This window comes from Amyelois transitella, chromosome 5 (assembly GCF_032362555.1).
Source record: "Amyelois transitella isolate CPQ chromosome 5, ilAmyTran1.1, whole genome shotgun sequence".
Lineage (NCBI taxonomy): Eukaryota > Metazoa > Arthropoda > Insecta > Lepidoptera > Pyralidae > Amyelois > Amyelois transitella.
Genome location: NC_083508.1, coordinates 9,597,346 through 9,619,962, shown reverse-complemented (window position 1 = coordinate 9,619,962; position 22,617 = coordinate 9,597,346). Strand labels below are relative to the sequence as shown.

Here is a 22,617-nt window from a genome sequence, read left to right as displayed (position 1 = left end):
GCTCGGTTTATAGTATCCTTTAATATAGATCTTTTAAATCGAAATCATGGAAGAAAGCACATTGTCTACATTAAAAAATGCCTGAATAAAATACCTATTAATAATTTCCTCAATATGTACTGACGATGTACATTAAGGAAATACAGTAAGGAAACTATATTTTATAAGAATAAATTAAATTATTCTTATAAAATATAATTTCCTTACTGTAATAATTTCTACGCAAATAAAAAAAATAGATATAAATTTCTTCACTCGTAGGATGAAGCAATAAATTAGACATTTACTGCAGTGGACTCCATTACTAATGCACAATCTTGTTCGCGTTTACGACATACACTTGAATTATCCTGTCTCGATTAAACACGGCCACATCGAGCTGAATCGATTAAAATACCCGTTAGATCGGTATGTTGCACCTTCTCAGTACATTCTGCGTCACATTAAGCTAACCTGCTGTCTATGCAAAGCCACACTACTGGGGATTAGAATTATCTGCCGCCTTGTGTACACTTAGGTACATAGTGTGAAAATCTTTTATAATTCTACATAAAATCTGGAATTTCCTGTTCGTCTCTCTGTTCCCCGATACCTACTTAGGATTTAGGGACTTAGGCAAGAGTGAATTAGGCATTATTTGACCTTCGACCTCACCTTGCTTATCATCAGGCATATTGAAGTCAATGATCTGAAATTTAAAATTAAAAAAAGGTTTAGCCGTGTAACTCAAAGCGTGGGAATATCGAATTACTAGGTAATTGATTTAAATGCGATTATTTGTGAGGTTTTTTTTCAAATGTAACCTGTATTTTAATTATATTGTTGGTTACATCTGACCTTTGAATCACTCACGCGTGTACTTATCAATAATTTTATAAAATAATAATAATAGGGTAAACCGTATAGCTATTGCCCACTTAAGGACTTCAAACACTTTGGCTTCAAACAATAAAAAAAGTATTACAAGTTTCAACCATTTATAATTTTTTTCTTATGTCTAAATAAGATCTCCATCAAAGTGTTAACAGTTTTTAGTTAAAACTTACATGGCTTAGAAAATAAATAAACAAATTTAAAATTATCCAAAAATGTACAGTTATTGCCCATTGCTTACACTAATGCCCACATCACAGCACAGTAATTGCCCAGTACCTTAAAATGATAAATTAGACTTTGAACTTTTGTCACTCCTTCTGATGTTCTTCAAAAATGCCTTCCACCAACCATCACCTGGCCTATTTAAAAAAAAAACTAATTAGGGCGCGGGTTTTCTTCCAAAAACTTTTGCACGGAGTCTAAAATGTCTATTTCGAGGAAATCCTTTTCTAGCCGATATTATTATCCAATCCTCCAAACGACTTTCTTCAGACAGTTAATATAGGTGACTAGCTGTGCCCGCAACTTCGTCCACGTGGAATAATTATCTTGGAATTATTGAAGCCCTCAAGACTAAATAATTTTCCCCGTTTTTTCACATTTTCTATTATTTCTTTGCTCCTTATAGTTACAGTGTTATATTATATAGCATTAAGTATTCCTCGATTAATGGTGTATTCAACGCAAGAAGAATTTTTCAATTCGAAACAGTAGTTCCTGAGATTAGCGCGTTCAAACAAACAAACAAACTCTTCAGCTTTATAATATTAGTATAGATTAGTATAGATGGTCCTGTAGCAATAGATTTAAAGCTTACTTAATTGAAGTTGAAGCGCAGTCAGAGTAAGAGAAGAGGGGAAAGGATATAAGATAAAATGAAAGATTTAAATTACTTTTTAAGTGTATAGGAACAAACGGGCCAAAAAATACAATAAACTTGACTCTTGTCAAACAGACATTTTAAAATTTACTTGTCCACCGAATTTATGGCGGGACGAAGGAGTTCCGCGTATGAGATTTTATACATACGGTTGTCCGTTTGTTACTAACATAAAATTTTATTTATTTATAGTATTTACAACTATTTAAATGTGATCCCTACATTCCTAAACTGGTTTTATGTCCCATATTTTTAATACAGGGTGACTTTTAATTCAACTGCATAAATTTAACTGTTAAGTGTACTCATCTTAAGGATATTTAAAAACGTTAAAAGAAAAATATCGGTTCATATTTCAAAAAGTACGAAAAAAAATAAAAGTATCAAAATCCACGATCCTAAATACGTAATATCACCCCGGCCGGCGGAAAAGCGACGCGTAAGATTCAGAGGTCAACGACACAATTCATTCAGCTGAGCGATCTCGACAACTCTGTACTTTACTCGATCTTGATACTAGAAAAATAATTAATTTTTAAGACATTTATTTACATGTTTAGTTTTAATTTCTTTTTGTAGTATTGGTCTATAATAAAGCGTGTGTTTTTGAGGGTTTTTTTAAATGTGAAAATGATGATTTTTAATTTAAATAAAAATAGGCTCAAACAGCTCAGAAGCATGGGTATAGTCTATGTTTAAAAGGATGCAGTTGTTTTATGTCACCCTGTATAGTAGCGGACACTGGACCTCGGATCACAGTATTTTTCAGCAATTTGCCTTAAGATGTGCATAGCGATTGGCTACCCGCACCCACGAAATAATGTTAACAATATTTGCTACATTGTCAATATTATTGCGTGTGTTTGGCAAAAATATTGACAATATTATTGTAACAATATTATTGCGCGTTGCATTAAGCTAATAAATGTGACGGCAACATTACTGACTTAATCAAAAAATTGCCGATAATGATTGCCCTGGGCAATAACTATACATATTAACCATGGCAATCACTAAAATTATGGTGGGCAATAACTAAAAATATGCCGAAATACGTACAGCGATTGCCCACCATTAAAAAACCGTTCAATCTAATCTGATTGCAAATATTTTCATTAAAAACATAACATAACACTTATGCTTTTGTCATAACCATACACCAATAATGAAATATCAAATAAAATGCAAAAAAAAATTAACCTCTATGCAAGTAATTCCTTAAGAAAATTGCTAAAATGCTTACCTGTTTGAGTAAGACGTTCACCCGTCTTGACAAAATCTACCATTACTGTTTTTTTTTACTACGCTTTTATTAGCTTGGGTTGTATGTATGTATGTATGTATGTATGTATGTAACGGAATCTTTGAGCTTAATTTTCACTGATTTCTAAACGTCTGATCAACTTGGAACTTTGCACACGTATCAAGGACCGATGACAATGCAATATTTTGATAAGAGTTTCTCATTATTCTTATTAAAACTGCCAGGATTAATAAATTCATTTTTAGATCCTTCGTATGAGAGTAAGAGAGACAGAGATAGCACCAGTGCCAGTAATCTCCATACAAGAAACCAAGAAGTTCTGACGTATAATGAGTCAAAAAGAGATGTAATATATTTCCATATAATGTTACTATTAACCTGAGGCTTCTTTATTTCATCGCATTGCTCCATTTAGAATTACCATATGAAACCATAGTAGAATTAGTAGAATATTTTAAAACAATAAAAAATATATAAGTAATAAAACAAAAGTAATAAATGAAAATTGAACAACTAAATTTACAAAAATACAAGAATAAAGTTACTACCTACAGAACTTTGCGATATTTAATACGTATTTAACATATTAATGCAATTCTTGAATTAACATTAGGTATCTTTTGCCTATTTATAATAGCAACACTGTAATACTCGTTTGGAAAATGAGTGACAGTTTTTTATGTCAAATAAGTTTTGCAGTAAGTTTTGATTGAATTCGATTCGAACACCTGTAAACTTTCTTTCTGTTGTTTTTTACCGGTGCCTGTGTATTTACCTATTTGCACTTTGTTTTGTGCTGATAACTTGTCGTTATTTGGAGTTTGGAATCTTCCGTTGAGTCGAGCTTTGTTCTTCCGGATATTCGTGTGATTTTATCATCTGAGATTGGACTCTGACTGTGTTTACTGTGTTGTGCAGATATTTTGAGATAGGACTCCTGTAAAAAGTACCTTATTATTTGAGATAGGAGTCCCAAGTTTGTGTTTGTTTTTGTGAAAGACAGATTTTACAACAAAAGTGCCACGATGTCTTCAGATAAACTTTGTTGTGTTCCTGGTTGTAAAGGCAGTGGAGGTATGTTTGAAATATTTTTGTTCCTGTATCAATCTGCCTCTTAATCTTGTGGTTTGATTCCTGGCAAGGCCACAATCGAAAATTATTACGTTTGCTGGATAGTCAAAAATATTATTAACAGTGATTTATCACTATAAAATTCTTTTCAACTGGGTTTAACAATCATCATACATACATATTGGATAGCCCGTGTAAATAGGGCCTATCCTGCGGGGAGCGTAACCGAAAAGAAAAGTATGAGAAAAGGAAAACAGAGGAAAAAATATGATATTATTCAAGGCTAGACGACCGTATAACTAGGCAGTTTAAAAGGTACTCACCAACATCCACCGTGCGGAAGAAATCCTCGCAGTGAGGCTGACCAGGGCTCTGGGAGGCTTCTAAGTTCTGCCGGCCGGCTATTATAAAGTCCTTGAGTAACACTGATTACACCAAAAGTCTGTATGTTCACTTCACAAATCGAAGTAGTCTAATGACTAACGACTAAATAAAACTCATAAATTAACAGTTCCAGTCGAAGATCAATTAAAAGAACGGAGAAGAGAAAAATTCGGAAGATTCCGACATTAGAGAATTTGACATAATATTTTTAAAAAGAAAAACAACACACTATCGCTCATGTGGCCAGTCAGACGCTAACCAAAGAGGCCTTCCGCATTAGGTTTTAGAAGGAGGTACTTCGCCACTACCTAGATGGTGCTAGCCTTGAATGAAAACCTAAAGATATGGGTAAATAAAAATAAAAATGAAAAGATGGGACATATCGGTCCAACCATTCTCCCCGGCTTGGAAGTTCAAAGAACTTTCAAAGAAAAGTAAGTTGAAGTATATTAATTATTACAATGTATGATGAGAGAGAACATGGCTGAATCAAGAGACAATTCAACAATTAACGTAATTTAAAAATTATATTTTTAGGCAAATGAATTAAAGTTATTTATTGAGTTTATAAATGATAAAATTTAACAACCGGTCTTTTATAACACCGTATTTTGTTTTTAACTAAGGCAACTCTGATAGTTTCATCATTGCCCGGATATAATTTTATAATTAAACCTATAGGCCAAGTAAATGGAGCGAAGTGAATGAGATGAGACCCGAAATAAGTATTACTTTTTTTAAGTTTAAATCTTACGACAGTTCTAGCATCCAATATCCCGAACTTTAGTTTTAGAATGTAAATAATTAAACCGAAACTAAGAAGTTTATCATCTTTGATTAACTTTATATGCTTATGGAAATGTACACTGTGAACGACACGTAGTAAAAGTATTTCGCATATTAAATGTGCCTTAATATTTATAACTGACACCTGCTTTTTGAAACGCAATACATAAATCGTACTACGCAAAAGTTTCTCCCAGGAAGAAAAACGTTTAGAGAACTCATACAGTACGAGTGATTCATTTTGACAAGTTAAAACATTGACTTTGAGTTTAGGTAAAGAAACCATATTTGGTGGGTTGATAAACCAAGGAAGGTAATTCCACCATAAGCTATTGGAAAGCAATAATTTAGCATATAGTATAACTGGGGCATTTACACCTTGAACATAGAATGAGCGAGCTACAATAGAGAAGATATTCCTCTTAGTACATTTATCATGTACATCGCAAACAGTAACAAACAACTTGTCATCACCAGGCTCCCACGCGAGACCTAACACCTTTGAAAATTTCCCCCCATTAGAAATATTCACCGTACTTCGGTGAAACTCGGGTAAGTGGGACAATACCTCAGAAGAGTTGCTAGTCGACTTGACAAGGTCGAAAGATCCTGCCTTAAATAGGGAAACCAATTGTTTGGACAAAGAAACTGCAATTTTAACATTAGGCACTGAATAAACTAAATCGTCTATATGAAGCCTACTCTTAGAAGCAGCGACTGCTTCAGGAAACTCATAAGACGTATCCTCAGCTAACTGCTTAACAGTTCCCATAGTGAGATACAGGCTTGACTTCAGTCCAAAAGGTAAAGGACTGAATTGAAAAGTATGAGTAGGTTCGTTCTCATTGAATCGAAACAAAATACGCAAATATTTCCGATCATCTTCGGGAATACCAATTTGTAAATACATTTGTTTCACATCAGCCGTCATAGCTATTGGAAACAATCGAAAATCAATAATTAGTAAAAATAAGTCCGCCTGCAAATTAGGGCCAACGTAAAGGATATCATTCAGAGAAAGACCAGTATGCGTTTTAACGGTTGGATCTAAAACGATACGAGGCATAGGCTTGTCTGCCCGAATAACTGCGTGGTGAGGAATGTAATAGCCCTCAACATTTAAAGAAGATTGGGGAACTTCAGATAAATAATCATTATTGATGTAATCATGAATTACAGAATTGTAATTTTCCCTCAACCCGGGAGTATGTTTAAATTTTCGCTCTAAAGCCATAAATCGACGAAGAGCAATAGCCCTTGAGTTACCTAATTCTGAAGGCGTGCGACAGAACGGCAGAGAAACGGAATAGCGACCACACTTGTCACGTGACACTGAAGATGTGAATAAATTCTCACATTCTGTTTCTTCCGGACTTAAATATTTCATCTGCGGTATCTCCTCTAACTCCCAGAATTTCTGAAGGACATCGTTTAGAGTGAACCCAGTGAACGGAGGAACAGAGGATGTTTTGGGTACATCACCCATCAAAACATAACCAAAGGTTGTCAATACAGCGGGTGGTGCGCTAGTGCCTGATTCAACTCTGTCACCTAGGTAAATATAGGGGAATAGCTGAGCGCCAAGGATTAAGTGTATATCCCCGGGAATGTTCCAGGTAAGGTCAGCCAAACAAATATTTTCTAAATGAGTAAAATCAGATTTATCAATAAAACAGGATGGCAATTCATCCGTAAGACAGTCAACCACTAATGCACTAATTCGGTATGACTGTTTGCTGTCTACACGAGACTCTATATTTAAAACAACATGCCCATGAATAGGACGTGTTGACATACCAATTCCCTTAACAAAAGAATTACTTAATGGAATTATTGGTAAGTTCAATAATTTGCAAGTGTCGGTTGTTATAAGGTTATTCATTGAAGCATTATCAATCAAGCAACGAATCAACATCTTACTCGCACCCCTACCCTTGGCGTAGACCTGTGCCGTAGCTAGCAAAATAGCGCTCGAATGCACTTTAGCATTAAAAGACATCGAAGCGGCATCGGTAAACAAAGATGACGTCACAGGGGCGGGTTGATACGGCGGGTTCTGCGCGCCACTGGCGGAGTTCATACTCAGGTTCGAAACATTCTCTACGACCTGACAAGCGGGCCGCTGACTAGTGCACGCGCACTCGACTCGAGATGAAGAATCAGTTTTACCGACTTGCGAAGTTTGGAAATGAGTTTTGCTTTTAATAGCATTTTGCTCAGAATTATGTACTCTATCGAAATGCAACAAAGTATGGTGTCGCTTGTTACATAATCCGCAAACAGCTGACGAATTACAATTGGAAACAGTGTGGTTTAATCCACAACAGTTAACACAACCGTTCTTAGATTTAATAAAATCATATCTACTTTTAGGTGAATCTAAATTGCGGAAAGATGAACAGTGATACAACGTATGCTTATTGCCATGACAACAAGGGCATTTCTCAAGTGACACGAAATCAACAGCGTGTTTGAAAAAAAGAGGTATTTTTCCTAACATACATTATAAGATCAAAAATGTACTGGGACGCTACTGTAGGTATGTTTATTTTCTTAAAGAGTTGTCTTAACGAGTCTCTTGGTCCTAAGCCGTAAATTGCGCGAACGGCCCTTTTCTGAATTATAAAAATAGTTTGTATATCAGCCGCGCTACCCCATAAAAGTAAACCATAAGATAACAAGCTATGAAAATAGCTGAAATAAACAAGCCTAGCTGTAGCTACATCTGTCAATTGTCGGATCCTCCTAACAGCATAAGCGGCAGAGCTAAGTCTATTGGATAGTTTAGAAATATGAGCACCCCACTGTAGCTTTGCATCAATTATAATTCCTAAAAACTTTGTATTTTCAACAAATTCTAATTTCTGGCCTTCCAGTGTTATGTCAGTATTGGCCTGCCTTACGTTTGGAAGGGTAAATTTAATGCATTGGGTCTTATTAGCATTTAAAAGAAGATTGTTGGTTGAGAACCAGATAGATATGGCCGACAGTATATTATTAACCGAACTTACATTTTCGCTATGGCGATCTAATTTAAATATTAAAGAAGTGTCATCGGCAAACAGCACTATACCCGCCTGTTTTTCCACCATAAAAGGCAGGTCATTGACATATACCAGGAAGAGGAATGGTCCTAAAATTGAGCCCTGAGGAACACCCATTGAGACGCTTGAACCGCTTGACTTTACTCCATTAATATCTACAGTTTGAAGCCTATCAGTCAAATAGGATGCCATTAGTTTAGTTGATTTGTGGTCAAACCCATATTGACGAAGTTTACGCAAAAGTGTCTGATGATCTACGCAATCAAATGCTTTAGAGAGATCGCAAAAGACTCCAACTGAATCCTGTGAACTCTCCCACGCGTCATAGATTTGAGTAACAAGTGCTACTCCCGCATCAGTGGTGGACTTCCCGGCAGTGAACCCATATTGTTGGGAATGGAAAATGTTATTGATTTTAAAATATTGTTGCATTTGATTAAGCATCATCTTCTCAAACACCTTGCTCAAAACTGGCAATATAGAAATAGGTCTATAATTGCCAAGGACTGTTTTCTCCCCTTTTTTGAATAGAGGTATTAATTTGCTACATTTCATTAAATTTGGAAAAATACCCTCATCAATACATTCATTAAATATAAAAGCTAGATCAGATGCAATAATATCTATGATTTGACTTATGATACTAACAGACATACCCCAATGGTCTTCAGACTTTTTCAAATTAAGTTGTTTGAACGCCTTTAATATATTATCAGAGTTAACATATTTAAATTTAAAGACAGATTTGATGGGAGTTGTGTTATTATAAAGTAGGGTTTCAGCGCGCAACGGACAAGAGTCAACGTCAGAAGTTAGCTCCACAGGGATTTTTGCAAAGAAATTATCAAAAGCATTTACTATGTCCTGAGTTTTAGAAATACTTTTGTTACCGGATGATATTTGTTTAATACTGTCTCTATCTTTGATTTTGCCAGATTCTTTATTAATAATGTTCCATGTTTCTTTAATTTTATTTGGTGCGTTGTTTATTTTACTACTTATGTGCAAAGACTTGGCTTGCCTGCAAACTTTTTTAAATAATTTTGAATAATTTTTGACATATTCTACAAAACTGGGGTCAAAATTGTATTGTTTCTGGGCATATAAGTCATATAACTTATTCCTACTCTTGTGAATACCTACTGTAGCCCATTCACTGAACTGTAATCTATTACGAATATTGACTTGTTTCTGCTTGAACCTTTTTGAGTATTCAGCAGAAATCATATCAAATAAATTGTTATAATGTTCATTAGGATTATTTCCAGAATATGTTAAAGTATTTAATTGATTTGCAATGTTTATTTTAAATTTTCTTATGTTTTTGGAAGAAAGAGGTCTACACATAATTTTATCATTATTTAAATTGTTTAAGGACTCTTTCTCAAAGGTAACATATTGACCGGTGTGATCCGAGGGCAATTTGTGAATAATTGATTTCCGTATATAAAGATTATTGCAAAAAAAATTATCCAGACACTTGGCAGATGTAGATGTTATTCGGGTTGGTTCGAAAAAAACATACTCTAAATTATAAGATTTAAACAAATTAATAAATTGTATACTAACGGTTGATTTAACTAAAATGTCAATGTTAAAATCACCACAAATAATTAATTTTTTATTACATTTTGAGGTAACATGTAACACTTGATCCATTATTTTTAAAAATTGTTTAAATTCACTGTTTGGGGGACTGTACACACAAACAATTATATGATGATCTAGCTCGGCACAGGTCACTTCGGCACACCGCTCAACCGAAAGTCTGGTTATGTCTGTTCGCTCTTTACAGCGAAGACCGCATTTGATAAATATCATAGACCCACCTCTAATTGCAGACTTTCTGTTTAAGCAGCTCACAATATTATAATTGTTTAGGCTGAACATCATCTCCCCCTCCATGAGCCAATGCTCAGTCAAACATAAAATGTCCACATTTAATTCTTCTAAAACTAGTTGTACTTCTAATTCTTTGCCGGGAAGACCTTGTATATTTTGATGGATAATTCTTAACCCTCGAGGGTTTCCCGTTGTCTGAGTGTGCAGTTTAAATTAACTGTCAAGTCAACAGAGTTACCATCACACAGAGTTGGCAATTCTGTAGTCAACTTATAATTAATATTTCGCTTACAATGTAAACTCGTCCAAACATTAATATTACTAGCTACCAATGTAGCAATTTTGTTCTTATGGTATCTGGATAGAAATATTCTATCATTGGTCTTAAAACAATCACCTATGAAATTGTTTGTGTCAAAAAACACAAATTTGTCACTGTGACGACATGTCAACGAATGCATAAAATTATTGAGTAGGTGAATGTTTTTATTAAGTTTTGGAGACTGGCAACTCATATATGGAAAAGCACATAAAATTATTTGGTTAACTTTTAATTTATTCAAAGATTCAAAACAGATGTATGGATGTACTCTCGGGTACCCCGCGAATACAGCCATAAAACTTGAATTTCAATGCGATTTTAAAACAGAATGACCTCGTTCTAAGTATTCATTGCAAACACATGGCTCAAGAATGTCAATAAATAAAACGCCACACGAATACCAAGGGCACTTCTGTATATAGTACCTAGGTCATCGATGTTTAAATACTACTACTACACAGTTATTCTAATAATATTAAATCGTATTAAATTAAAACAGTCAAATAAATTCGCAAACCCAATCGCCACAGGCGCGGTAGCAAAATGGATAACTTTCTAAAACAAATTGATTCTACTTTCAACAAATTACGTTCGCGGCACGATCGCGATGTGCTGACATTTCCAACAATAAGCCTTCCTGCACCTTATCCCAGGTTACTACCATGAGTCTTGACTTAATTTAGTCGATAGCGTCTGTGGTGTACACGAAAACTACAGCAATGAATACGAGTATTCTTTGTTCTTTGATTTTTTTAGAGTGAATCGGATTTAATATTATTATTAACTTCTTTATTTCTTTTTTATTAAAAAACGCTTACTCATACTTTGTGATAATATATTAGAATTAATAAAATGTAATTAGTAGTAACTTCTCCTCGGTATATTTGTTTCAATTGACTTAGAAGAAGTTTGGTGAAACGCAGTTTGAAGCTCAAGATAATCAAACCACCAAAATTACATTTTGATACAGTTTTGAAAGGAAGATACTAACTACTTATTGGATGTAAACCGCTTCGATTTCTTAGGGCTTATTTTAAACAAGGCTAGTTTTAAAATAATGATTTTGACGTTCTTAACTCACTATGACCGTAATTTTTTTTAATTTTATAATAAATAATTAATCCTGTATGAATGAATATAAAGCATGGTTGAAAGTTCTGAGTGTTCTTGAAAAGTCCCAGCCTCATAGTAGAAGAACTTACGGAATTTTTAAGTCACTTCAACCGCTGTGGACTGTCGCACGAATCTTGGTACAGGACAGATACAGATTACTCAGGAACTTTGGCTTTCACGTTTACAAACCACAGGCTGTTGTATTTTGTGTAATCGTAACTACGTTATTTATTTTTAACGCCTGTTAGGAATTACTTCCGTAAGCAAACTTATTGGTACTAAGAGTTACAAGGATCTATACCTACTCTTCTTGTAAAGGTTATTCTTTTCTTCTTTTAGAAGTACCTCTTGAAATATAAATAATATATATATATTAGTCGTCTTAGTTAGTCAGTCAGTTATATATAATATATATAGATATATATAGATAAAACATCTTAATTTCTTCTGAACTAAGCTACGCGGCTTGTAAATTTAATTTACATTAAGCGCATTATATAATGTAAATTAAATTTACAAGCCACGTAGCTTAGTTCAGAAGAAATTAAGATGTTTTATCTGTATGGAGGAATATTATGTTGAGAAATATTGCTTGCTACAAAATTTTAAATTTTCGAATATCTCAGAAGGCAAAGTTCAATCAAAGATTTTTTAGGTATATACTTTTGAAGTTGGTTTTTCAAACCATCCTTCATCGACTTTTGCGCTGACCTTATTACCTTATTCTCATTTCTTATCATGTCAGTATTCATTAGAAGTTTTGTTTGAACAACAAACATTATATAATTACCTATTTGTTGGCATATTCAGCATTAATTAATCTTAGTCTTTAAGAATTATATCTATTGATAACAAAACTAGATAAATAAACAAATGAAGCAAGAAAACCAGCGCAACACAGTTGTTTTGACGATGATAGATTGATAATGACAATGGGCATTGGGCTCTACAACCGTTAGATAACAGTCAGTAAATTTCGCCCTGGATCTCACCATAACTACCTCAAATGATGACAAAAACATTTCGCTAAGATAAAGTCAGAGATTTGGTAAGCATCAAACGTGGCCACGGCCATATAGATTTTTGCTCATGTGTCTATAAGTTTTTAATAGCCAATTTTTAAAGTAAAACAACTACCCCAGGAATACGACTATATTACTACTTCTTATTATATTATTTATTATTACTCAGTACTTCTCGTAGGTTTTATTAAGAAAATTAAAACTATTGCGTTAAAAGGAAGGATCTCAGGATGCATTAGGTATCCCAAAAAAAAAATATTTTTATTGCTTCACTAGATATGATGATAACTATTAAGAAACAGCTCATAAATACTATACAATCAAATCAGTCGTTAACAACACAAATAATAATTTATCGATATCAATATTGGACTTTCAACTCGCTTATTTCTGATTATTAGCTCCGTTATATCCGTCAATGTTAATAAATGTGTTCATCTCCAATCAAGATATACGGCTTCATAAATTGATGTGCATATTAATTAAGATGCTGTTAATCACCATCTCATCTTTTCACTTTCTATACCCAGTAGAAAGCATATTATTATTTAATGGGTATTCTAGGATTCTATTAATGTCTAAGTTAATGGTGTGGTAAAAGATTTTTTTTATTTTGATAAATAAAAGTAGTAATAAGACCAAATTACATACGGCGTGCATGCTTAGTGTATTATTATAAATAGAACTCAAGTTTAACTAAAAACAGAATAAAATTTAACCAAAAAAAATTATGATTTATTAGTATTGTTATCGATTTGAGTCGGTTTATCGACGCTAATTGGAGTTGACTCTATGTGTAATTTATTCTAATTACTTACTTATAACTAGATAAACAAAACAATATCATTATCTAACACGCGGCGTTATCTTAAATGTCGGTGTAAGGTAGTTCAAAAATTTACATTTAGTGGCTTTCGAAAAAATCTTGTCCCCGACAAAAAAAAAAGGCAATTGTACTAGTTTCGCAACATCTCTGCGATTATACTAAAGTGTAGAGTGATACACGTATTGAGCAAAATATTCTGCAATTGGCTTATGTAATGGTGGCGATAGTGCAATAGGGCTCCGACAAGACGAAGACACCTACAGTTATTATAATCATTAAATACAGCTGTACAAAGAGAAAATAAAGTAACAGATGTATGCCTGTAGGTACTCGTACCTCCTAATGCAATACGCCTACCTTCGCATGTCTATCGGATCAATGACACGAGTTACAGATAAAAAGGCCGGTTTATTTTGGAGATTTGAAAAATCTATGTAAGATGAGTTTACTACAGTTAAGCGGAGTGAATCAAAAGCGGTCAGCTTAAATCGAATTTTGTCCATTTTTTTTTGTGTTTTACGAGTAATGCCACGTTTAAGAAATAATTCTTTATACCAAATTCGTATAGAAATGGGAGAAACACCTAACTTGAATAACAAGAGTTAGTCTATTTAAATATTGTTTGTACTGTTATAATATGTCGTGCGTATCTATTATATATTAATCTATACACACTCCATCACTTTCCCACGGATGACGTAAAAGGAGACTAAAGGATAGGCTTATTAACTTGGAATTTTTCTTTTAGGCGATGGGCTGTAAGCTGTCACTATTTGAATCTTAATTGTATCATTAAGCCTATCAGCTCAACGTGGCCTATTAGTCTTTCCAGACTGCTGTTTCTGTCTACCTCGAAAGGGATATAGACGTGATCATGTGAATGAATGAATTAATTTGTCGAAAATTGTTTCGTGCGTCTAATATCACGTGAAAGACTTCACATTTCTACGTGAATCATTAGCCCTTGTACTTCAGACAGAGATAATATAGATGCTTTCGCAATTTCATATATCTACATACATTATCAACAATATGCGTCAGTATGTATTGATAACAAATCCATATTGACTTTATTTGTATGCAAATATAGCCCAAATGCATGTTGTTCATTCAATTTATTCATACTATTGTCTCAAATTGCGTTACCCAACAATGACCAGCTGATTCGTTAAGTTTTAACCGGTTGTTTTACACAACTACAAGTGTTACCACAATACATGCGCCAATGCCAATCTTGTTATGTATTGATATGTCTATTATCCATTGTTTTTAGTTGTCAGATGAGTTTAACACATGGAAATCGAAATATGAAATGTTCATACCACTCCTTTGACAATCGAAATGAAACAGACTTATTTTTCCAGTAAATTTGGTGAATACTAAAGTGAGTTTTTTGTATAACAGATTCAGTTATTTACTTGTTATTATTCACTTGATTTTAACTTCATATTACCTTTGTTTACATCATTCATTAATATAATCAATCAAAAAAAAAACAAAAATAAACAAATCTTAATGTCTATATCCTGACTGATAGGCCACGTTCAGCTGTTAGGGTTAATGATATAATTGAGAATCAAATAGTGACAGCCTATCGTCTTAAAGAAGAACCCCAAGACAATAAGCCTATCCCTAAAGTTATCTAGCCCGAAGTTTACATTTAGCTCGATATAACCGGGTAAAGTCGCGGGAAAAGTAGTTATATTGGATTTTGATGAGTCATCGCAGGTCACCACCGCGGTTGATCGCTTGCAGGCCAGCTGATTATGCAGGGCTGCTCGACCGAAACAAGTACATCAAATATAGACGTCACAGAATAATTTATTTCTTTAAAATAAACAGTCTTAAGCAAACGGCAATTAAGTAAATTAAAATTAGCGAATTTTTTTTTACCTCATGTGAATGTAATTCTGTTTGTGCGGCTAAAGAAGATATATCTTAAATTGACTGAGCGATAAATTTTATGTACATTATATGAGTACGGCTTACCCGACACGGGAAAGCTTATGTATTTTAATTTGGGAAATCTTATTGTTTTTAATGGCCAGCGACTACTGTCAAAGTTGCATTCACTTACAGTAACTATAGAGCTGAATTTTTAATCAATAATTGTTAATTTTGTGGAGTAAAATGAGAAGTTGACACTTCTGGACTACTTGGACATTATGCTGTTACCTAGTGCTCGTGCTCTGTGACTGCCGATTTGGTAGAGGTTCTACTTCTATTCCCATATTATTTTAATCTCTGTAGACATAGTCTGCACGCAATCCGTCCATTCTTGCGTAAAAACCAATCTCCCTCCACCGAAATAGAGTTCATTTTGGATGAGTACACAAAATTGAGATAAATGATCATCTGCATCTAGTTATGTAAGTCTGACTGTAACAAAAAATAAATAAATTACCGCTCAGCTCTGAATATCATGAAATGTGATTTACTGTTTCCGTGCATAAAATATTAAAGATATAATGCAGCAAAGTTGTTACTTTAGAAATTTCGAGACAGTAAATTTGAAATAGCTGTGCAAGTATTGATGTATTAGTATACATTATCCATGATTTAAGCAGAAATGAATCGTTAAATCGTTTTTACATAAGCTAATAAGTATAGAATAGAGGTATTGGTAGTCTATATTGTAATTAAGGAACAGGTTATCGAATTAACGTCATTCTTTAAATAAGGAACAATACATTGTGTATTACAGGTTAATCTGTTAAAGCTAAGAAAAAAATAAATCATGATCTTTAAGAAATTAATTTTATATTCTTGCGGTTCTTTAAAATTTGCATTTGTATGCTATATTTCATGTACGTACATTCTAGTACAGAGTTATCAATCTTAATTATCTATTCAGTAAAGAAAGTCTAGAACGAATTGCAGTGTGTCAACATTGACTGTTTAAAGAATTTCGCCTGGAAAATGCCATTAACATTTTGTTGACAGAACACAACACTTGCTCTGTGATCGATGACGATCTGTATGATCAACGGTCATTAAAATGAGCGTGAGAAAGTACTGGGGATAAATTGAGACGCTTTCATCGCGACCCGTACAATTTTGGCCACGCAAATACGCCACGCCAAAACTTGATTGATTGCCGGTGGCACTGGCACATCCGCAGCACTTTCTCGAGAACCGGCCGCTGTAGATTTTTTTTTATTACCTATTACATCTGTGGTACGATAACATTAGTTAATTCCATCTGCTATCAGTGAGTAATGGAAAGAAATGAGTTTGAAATTGGATCGGCGTGCTGGAGCGCCGCACGTAATTGCAGTGCGGGTTAGTACCTCGGAGCTCGCGCCAGTCCGTTGTTCGCCGCCGTAGCGGTCGCGCCTCGCTTTAACATCATAAAAATATGACTTCAACTATGGATACTTGAGTAACGCTTGTCGTTAGACACCTTTCAAAGTTTAGTTCAAAGTGATCTTCGGAAAATGAGCGAGGAGCAGGAACAGTGTGACTCTTTCAATTCGTGGGAGTTGAACGGACTCAACTCTTTGGACCTCTGGGACTACACCGTGGAACTGGAGTGCCTGCAAGGAACCGAAGGTTAGTTTCGCAAGGTTGCGTGAGAGGCGTGGAGCCAGACGTTTCGATTGAGAGATTTGTTGCACAGAATAAGAGCGGAGTCTTGGACCATGGCGAATGGAAACGGCAATTAATGATCCCGGACTATTGTTGCCAAAAGTAGCGTGTAAAGTTATTTTGTTTATCGTAGTGATAAAAACAAGAAGAAAGGTGATACTTTCAACAGTTTGATAGATTTTTCAGGTTACAGTGAAGTTTCGTTCTTTCTGTAACAATTTTGCATTGTCTTCTTTTTTATTTTTCGTTTAATTTTTTACCCATAATCGTATAGAATTCTGTTTATTTATTATGTCGTGGTCACCATAGAACTTATACTTACCTTGTGACCCAATTTAAGCTGCAAGGTGTGTTTAAAATAAAATAATTAAAAATATACAAAAAAAAATTGATAATAAACGGATGCAACGTTTATCATTAAAATATAAATTGCTCGCTGCTAACCGATTCCGTATCATAAATTATTTCCACTCAAGGTTACAGGTATTATCATAGTCATATACTGCAATGTATGGTTATCTTAAACCTGTTTCAGTTAGTTGTTTCGTACTGTATTTTTCCTTTAATCTAGTGTGACTGATCTTATTGGCTTCTAATATTAAACAACACAACACTATCACCACCATTTTCTACATATAATATTAACCAATAATTCGTTTCGGGGAGTCACGATTCAAGCGCTTCCCATTTTAGAAGGGAATTTTGCCCTTCTTAAATGGAAAATGACTAATCAAAGTAGGAGTAGGTCGTGTCTCAGGATGCACAAGCTAAATCATGTCTCTGTGTTATAAGGAACACTGGATCCAGAGGCAGTTAAAACCATAATAGCAAAATGTAATGGCCGGTTAAAAGATGAAGACAGTAATAATGTAGAAAGCGGTACATTACCTATTCGGATTTATAAAGGTACCACCATAATATTCTTAGATCTGTGGTCGTTTCAGAAATAATTCACTAATCTTATTAAATAGAGACGACGCGATGTTCAAACGTCATAGACAGCAGTTTTTTACTATGACTATGCGGTTTATTAACAAAACAAGCCAAAGGTTTTCCGGGTCGAGGTCCGCTGCGCTAGCTCTTTTTTACATGTGGTTAATGCTTATGTACATATAATCGCGTCTTTATCCCTTACATAGTAGATAGAATAAGATTAATGGATAAAATTGTGATTCAATATATCACCTTTCCCTTAATTGCCTTTTACAATCTGCACATGAAGAGAAACAGCTGGACACGCTATATTTTTTCTTTCGTACCAGACCAGCACGGAAGCTTTTTACATGTGATTTTTTCAAACAATAATTAAGTAACTTCTTAGATAACATGTTGTTTTAAAAAGGTAATTATATACTAATATTTACAATACAAACAAATAAAACAATGAGACTAAGAGGTAAACATTTATAAATGTAAATCCATTTGCACTAAACACCAGTCATTAAGGTTTGCTATCATTTATTTACATTCCAACATGGCAGACCATTATTGTCTATTCGTGTTATGAGTGTGATTAGAAATGTATAGCTTAATAATAGCCGATTTTATGCTTGTTTTATAACTGTAACAAAATGTACATACATATATGTATACAATCACGCTTTCCCGGAGGGGTAGGCAGAGACTAAATCTTTCCACTTGCCACGATATTCCTGCATAGTTCTTTCGCTTCATCCACATTCATAACTCCTTAAGCAATCTAATAGAAACTAATACCTTACCTCGGTCTGTAAGCCTTATCAATGCCGTTGCACTTTTCGCGCAATGCAGATGTCGTGTCAGTAAACGATGCACCTGTTGTTTCCAACTCGTCCTTGATGAACTAAACTTTCCTGCTGGCACAGAGCTACCGCAATCAGCTGAGTTGCTATCCGCAATATCTGACAATATTGAAGTACAGTTATGATTTTACTGAATTTGAAGAATTCTGTGCCCTTATGTTTCCCTGGTTTTATTGCCAACTTTAAAATCATATATTATGAAGTTCTTTCTGTCTGTATGTATGCGCTAATTTCGTAAAGTTGTGTACGGAGTTTGTTCCTGTTTTTAAATGTTGGAATGAGTCTAAATGTTACCCCTACGAAGCCGGGTCGGGTTGCTAGTTAGTTTATAAAGTAAGCATAATCTCCATTAAAATAAATATATAAATCTCTAATTCCGGACTTCTTAACATGCTATGATCCCAAACAATTTTTCATTTTTATTTGTAAACTTGACATAAATTTCTTTGTTATCACATTAACAAATATTAGGTAGGTACAATGGAAGAGAAAATTCAAAAATTGATCTTTAATTTCTATGTTTGAACATATTTCTTTTCTATTAGAATACATAAAAATTAATTCTGTGTGCCTAATTATGGGTGTTCACTGTTCCCAGTTTCTCCTTTCACTTTACTTCGGGACAAGGGTCTGTTTCTCGATATAAACATCAATATATGTCAGACTTGTAAAAGCAAGTGTAGTCCATGGTAAAAGTGCATGCGTTGAGTCGTTGTCTATCACGCAAGGAAGAGTATAGATAATAACATGTTGGAGGGGAAAATACTGTGAAACATGTTACATCTGTGCTCCACTTGCAACACTATGTACACATTTTGGACACGAACCATAAGAATTTCTCTTTAGTATTGTAGATCAATATATATTGAATAGGTAAATTCTACAACATTACTTCTTAAACTCTAAACAGGGATGAAAATGTCTAAACACTACGTAAAAATATATATTTTGTAACAAGGAAAATTTTAATGTACCTAGTAAATAGGTACTTATTTTCACTTCCATGCTAAATGATAACTAATATAACAAAATCTTTTGCATAATTTGCTTACAAAGTATCAAATGGTACACGTGTTAACACATAAAGTAACATGCATGTTGGTGTAAGAGAACAAAGCCTGTAAAACAAAGTTATATGTTACATACATATGTATTTATAATCATGTCTATATCCCTTGCGGGGTAAGCAGAGCCAGAAACTTAATAATAGAATTGAAATTCAAACAGTTTGCTAGCCCATCGACTAAAAGAAGAATCCCAAGTTTATTAGCCTTAGTAGCCTTTTACTTCATCCATGGGTGCAAGATGGAGTGGTCCTTTTTTTTTTACTGGTGCCGGCAACCACACTACACTTATATGTTACAACATGAATAATACGAGTAGCGAACTACAGAAATTACTTCAATCGTCGTGTCATTTTCGTCATAAAACTTTTTCGAACCTCTGTATAATCCAACTTTTACAGACAACAATATAATTATCAAAGCGATCGAGTCATTATTTGTCATAGCTTCAAAACACATAATTGGGCAGTAACATACTTAAACGATGTCGTGTTGTCGTGAGAAAAACACTAGGTTAGGTGTATCTTTATAAAATGTGCTAATCATGCCTTCAAATATTTAGTGATGTACATCACTAAGGTGCTGATTTCGGTCAAAGAGTATATGTATATCACGTACCAAAATAATTTCAGTATTCCCATGATTAATTTAAAAAACTACACATACTAATTTTAAACTTTTGCGTAGTTCACCATTGATTATTTTGAAATTTTATTTTATTAGTAATAAAAGAATGTTGTCGTTATGTATATAAAGAGAACATAAGTTCTTACTTTTTGAATGATATGTGTAGTAAAAGCTATGTTAGCTACTTTTACTCTAAATTAACTCCACTGAATAAGTATTCTTAAATCATTATTAATATACTACTTAATTTATTTGTCTTATAACTTATCCCAATTAAATGCACGTATTGTATTGTTTTCTTGCTTTTAAACGTTTGTAAAAACCAAATATTTCTTAGCTACATTCAGATATTTTCATAGACCAAAATGTAATTGCTCAACGACAGGTCACATTGCGGGTCATCCATTGTATGTATGTATGTAAGTAATTAATGAGTCAGTTTATTATACTCATTGATCATTAAATCACGAGACTGTCGAATGAAGCCAAATGCTGGACAATAAAAGTTAGTTTCGTATTATGACTTAGGAAATTACTTTGAAATAAATGAAATAGGTTAAGAGAAATTATCTTCTGGGAAGCGTTGCCAATAAGACTTTAGAGTATATATTATAAGAAAGTTATTAGATATTAATTTAACGAGAGTTAAAACTGCTTTAATTTTAACTACTCAGGTAAATTATTTTTATCATATATATGTATATTATAGTATCAAATACTTATTTAATTATGAAAGATAGATTATAATGGTAAAAGTATCTTAATTCAGTAAAATTATTACGACTTTAGCAATGTACTGCGCATCTTTTAGATTATGCATGACGGTTGTAAACGTCCTTGCAACGTGATGGTTATAAAAAAGTATGGGTATACCTAAGTAGTTAAACTACCTACTTATGTGCAGTTTTGTTTTATTCACTATTTTTTGCATATTCTCGCCTGAGGTCATTACCCATGACCTTAAGATTGAAAAGAATAGTTTTAGCTCATCACTCATTATTGTTGATGTACACTTTCACATTTACCAGTATAGAAACAGTATTGGAAAGTATTAACCTTCGTTTAGTGTGTTTCGTTTGACGAAACACTTTGAGTTTTATTACGGGATTTAAATCAGAAATAAATTAGACGACGATTTTAGACTTCAGAATATCAAAGGTTATGCCTAAAAATGAAATAGTTTCAATACCATTAATGCAATCTGTATAGTGAAACCAATTTCGACCAATCCGGTTCAATGCTATTAAAAATTGCAAAAAGTTGCAAACTTATTTCCATTTCACTAAGTCAGATAAGATCAGTGCTGTATGGAGCGGTAGAAATCATCTGGAGTAATAACGATTCATTAGTTAGTCATCGCGAGAAAGTCGACTACTTTTATTGTTATAGCTAAATTGCAGATCGTGATGGAGTATTGTACTTCTAGATATCTTTGTGTACGATTTCTTGTAATTGCTTTTATAATTTCCATTATGCCTTGATACGACGTAGTTAATTGTAGGGATGAATGACCTAAAGCTGAACAGTTTACAAAGATTTTTATTTTGCGAAGTTTCCAAGTCAAATTAAAAAAGTTGAACTTATCATGATAAATTAATTTTTATCTTATACATAAAATAATCGTATCAACACGAGTTCGTTGATGTCTTCGACAAAGTCCTACGGGTGCTACGAATGCCTACGAAGGTACTTAGTATCACCTACATATGTGTCATTTCTTATGTTAGTTCACTTCTCAGTATACAAAATACAATGAAGTCTTCATAAGTATATATAAGATTTAATAGAATGTCTATATGTATCCGAATTTGACAAAATTTTAAAGTTGAACTTGAAATCTTTATTGTATAGGAATTTATTCCCATTAAGTAAGTGCACTTATCTGTATATGCAAAAGGGACTTCCATTAATAATTAATTATTTCTTTTGGAAAATACCTTTATTCCTTTCATCTATGCGTATTGTCAATTGTACTTTCGATCACTTAGCTTCGGATCTCCAAATCTGCTCTTCTATTAAGTCTTTTTGTTCTATACTTTAACTTATGCACGCCTTTTTGGCATTGCAATACGAGTATCATGCAAATTTAAAAACAAAAACAAACACTCGTTTGAAAATGTAAATTCA

The 22,617-nt window shown here is 33.6% G+C and overlaps 1 protein-coding gene across 3 annotated transcripts in view; it reads left to right on the top strand.

Annotated features, from left to right (window-relative positions):
- The window catches only part of LOC106134522 (cerebellar degeneration-related protein 2), a 60,697-nt gene that overhangs the window by 31,085 nt on the left and 6,995 nt on the right, over positions 1 to 22,617 (top strand). Inside the window, exon 1 of one of the 3 annotated variants that reach the window (XM_013334601.2) lies at positions 16,692 to 16,982. The exons of the other annotated variants lie outside the window; for them this stretch is intronic. Within the exon in view, the coding sequence (XP_013190055.1) occupies positions 16,868 to 16,982 (115 nt within the window). The 5' untranslated portion in view covers positions 16,692 to 16,867. Of the gene's footprint in view, positions 1 to 16,691; positions 16,983 to 22,617 lie in introns of those variants that run through there. 3 annotated transcript variants of the gene reach the window in all.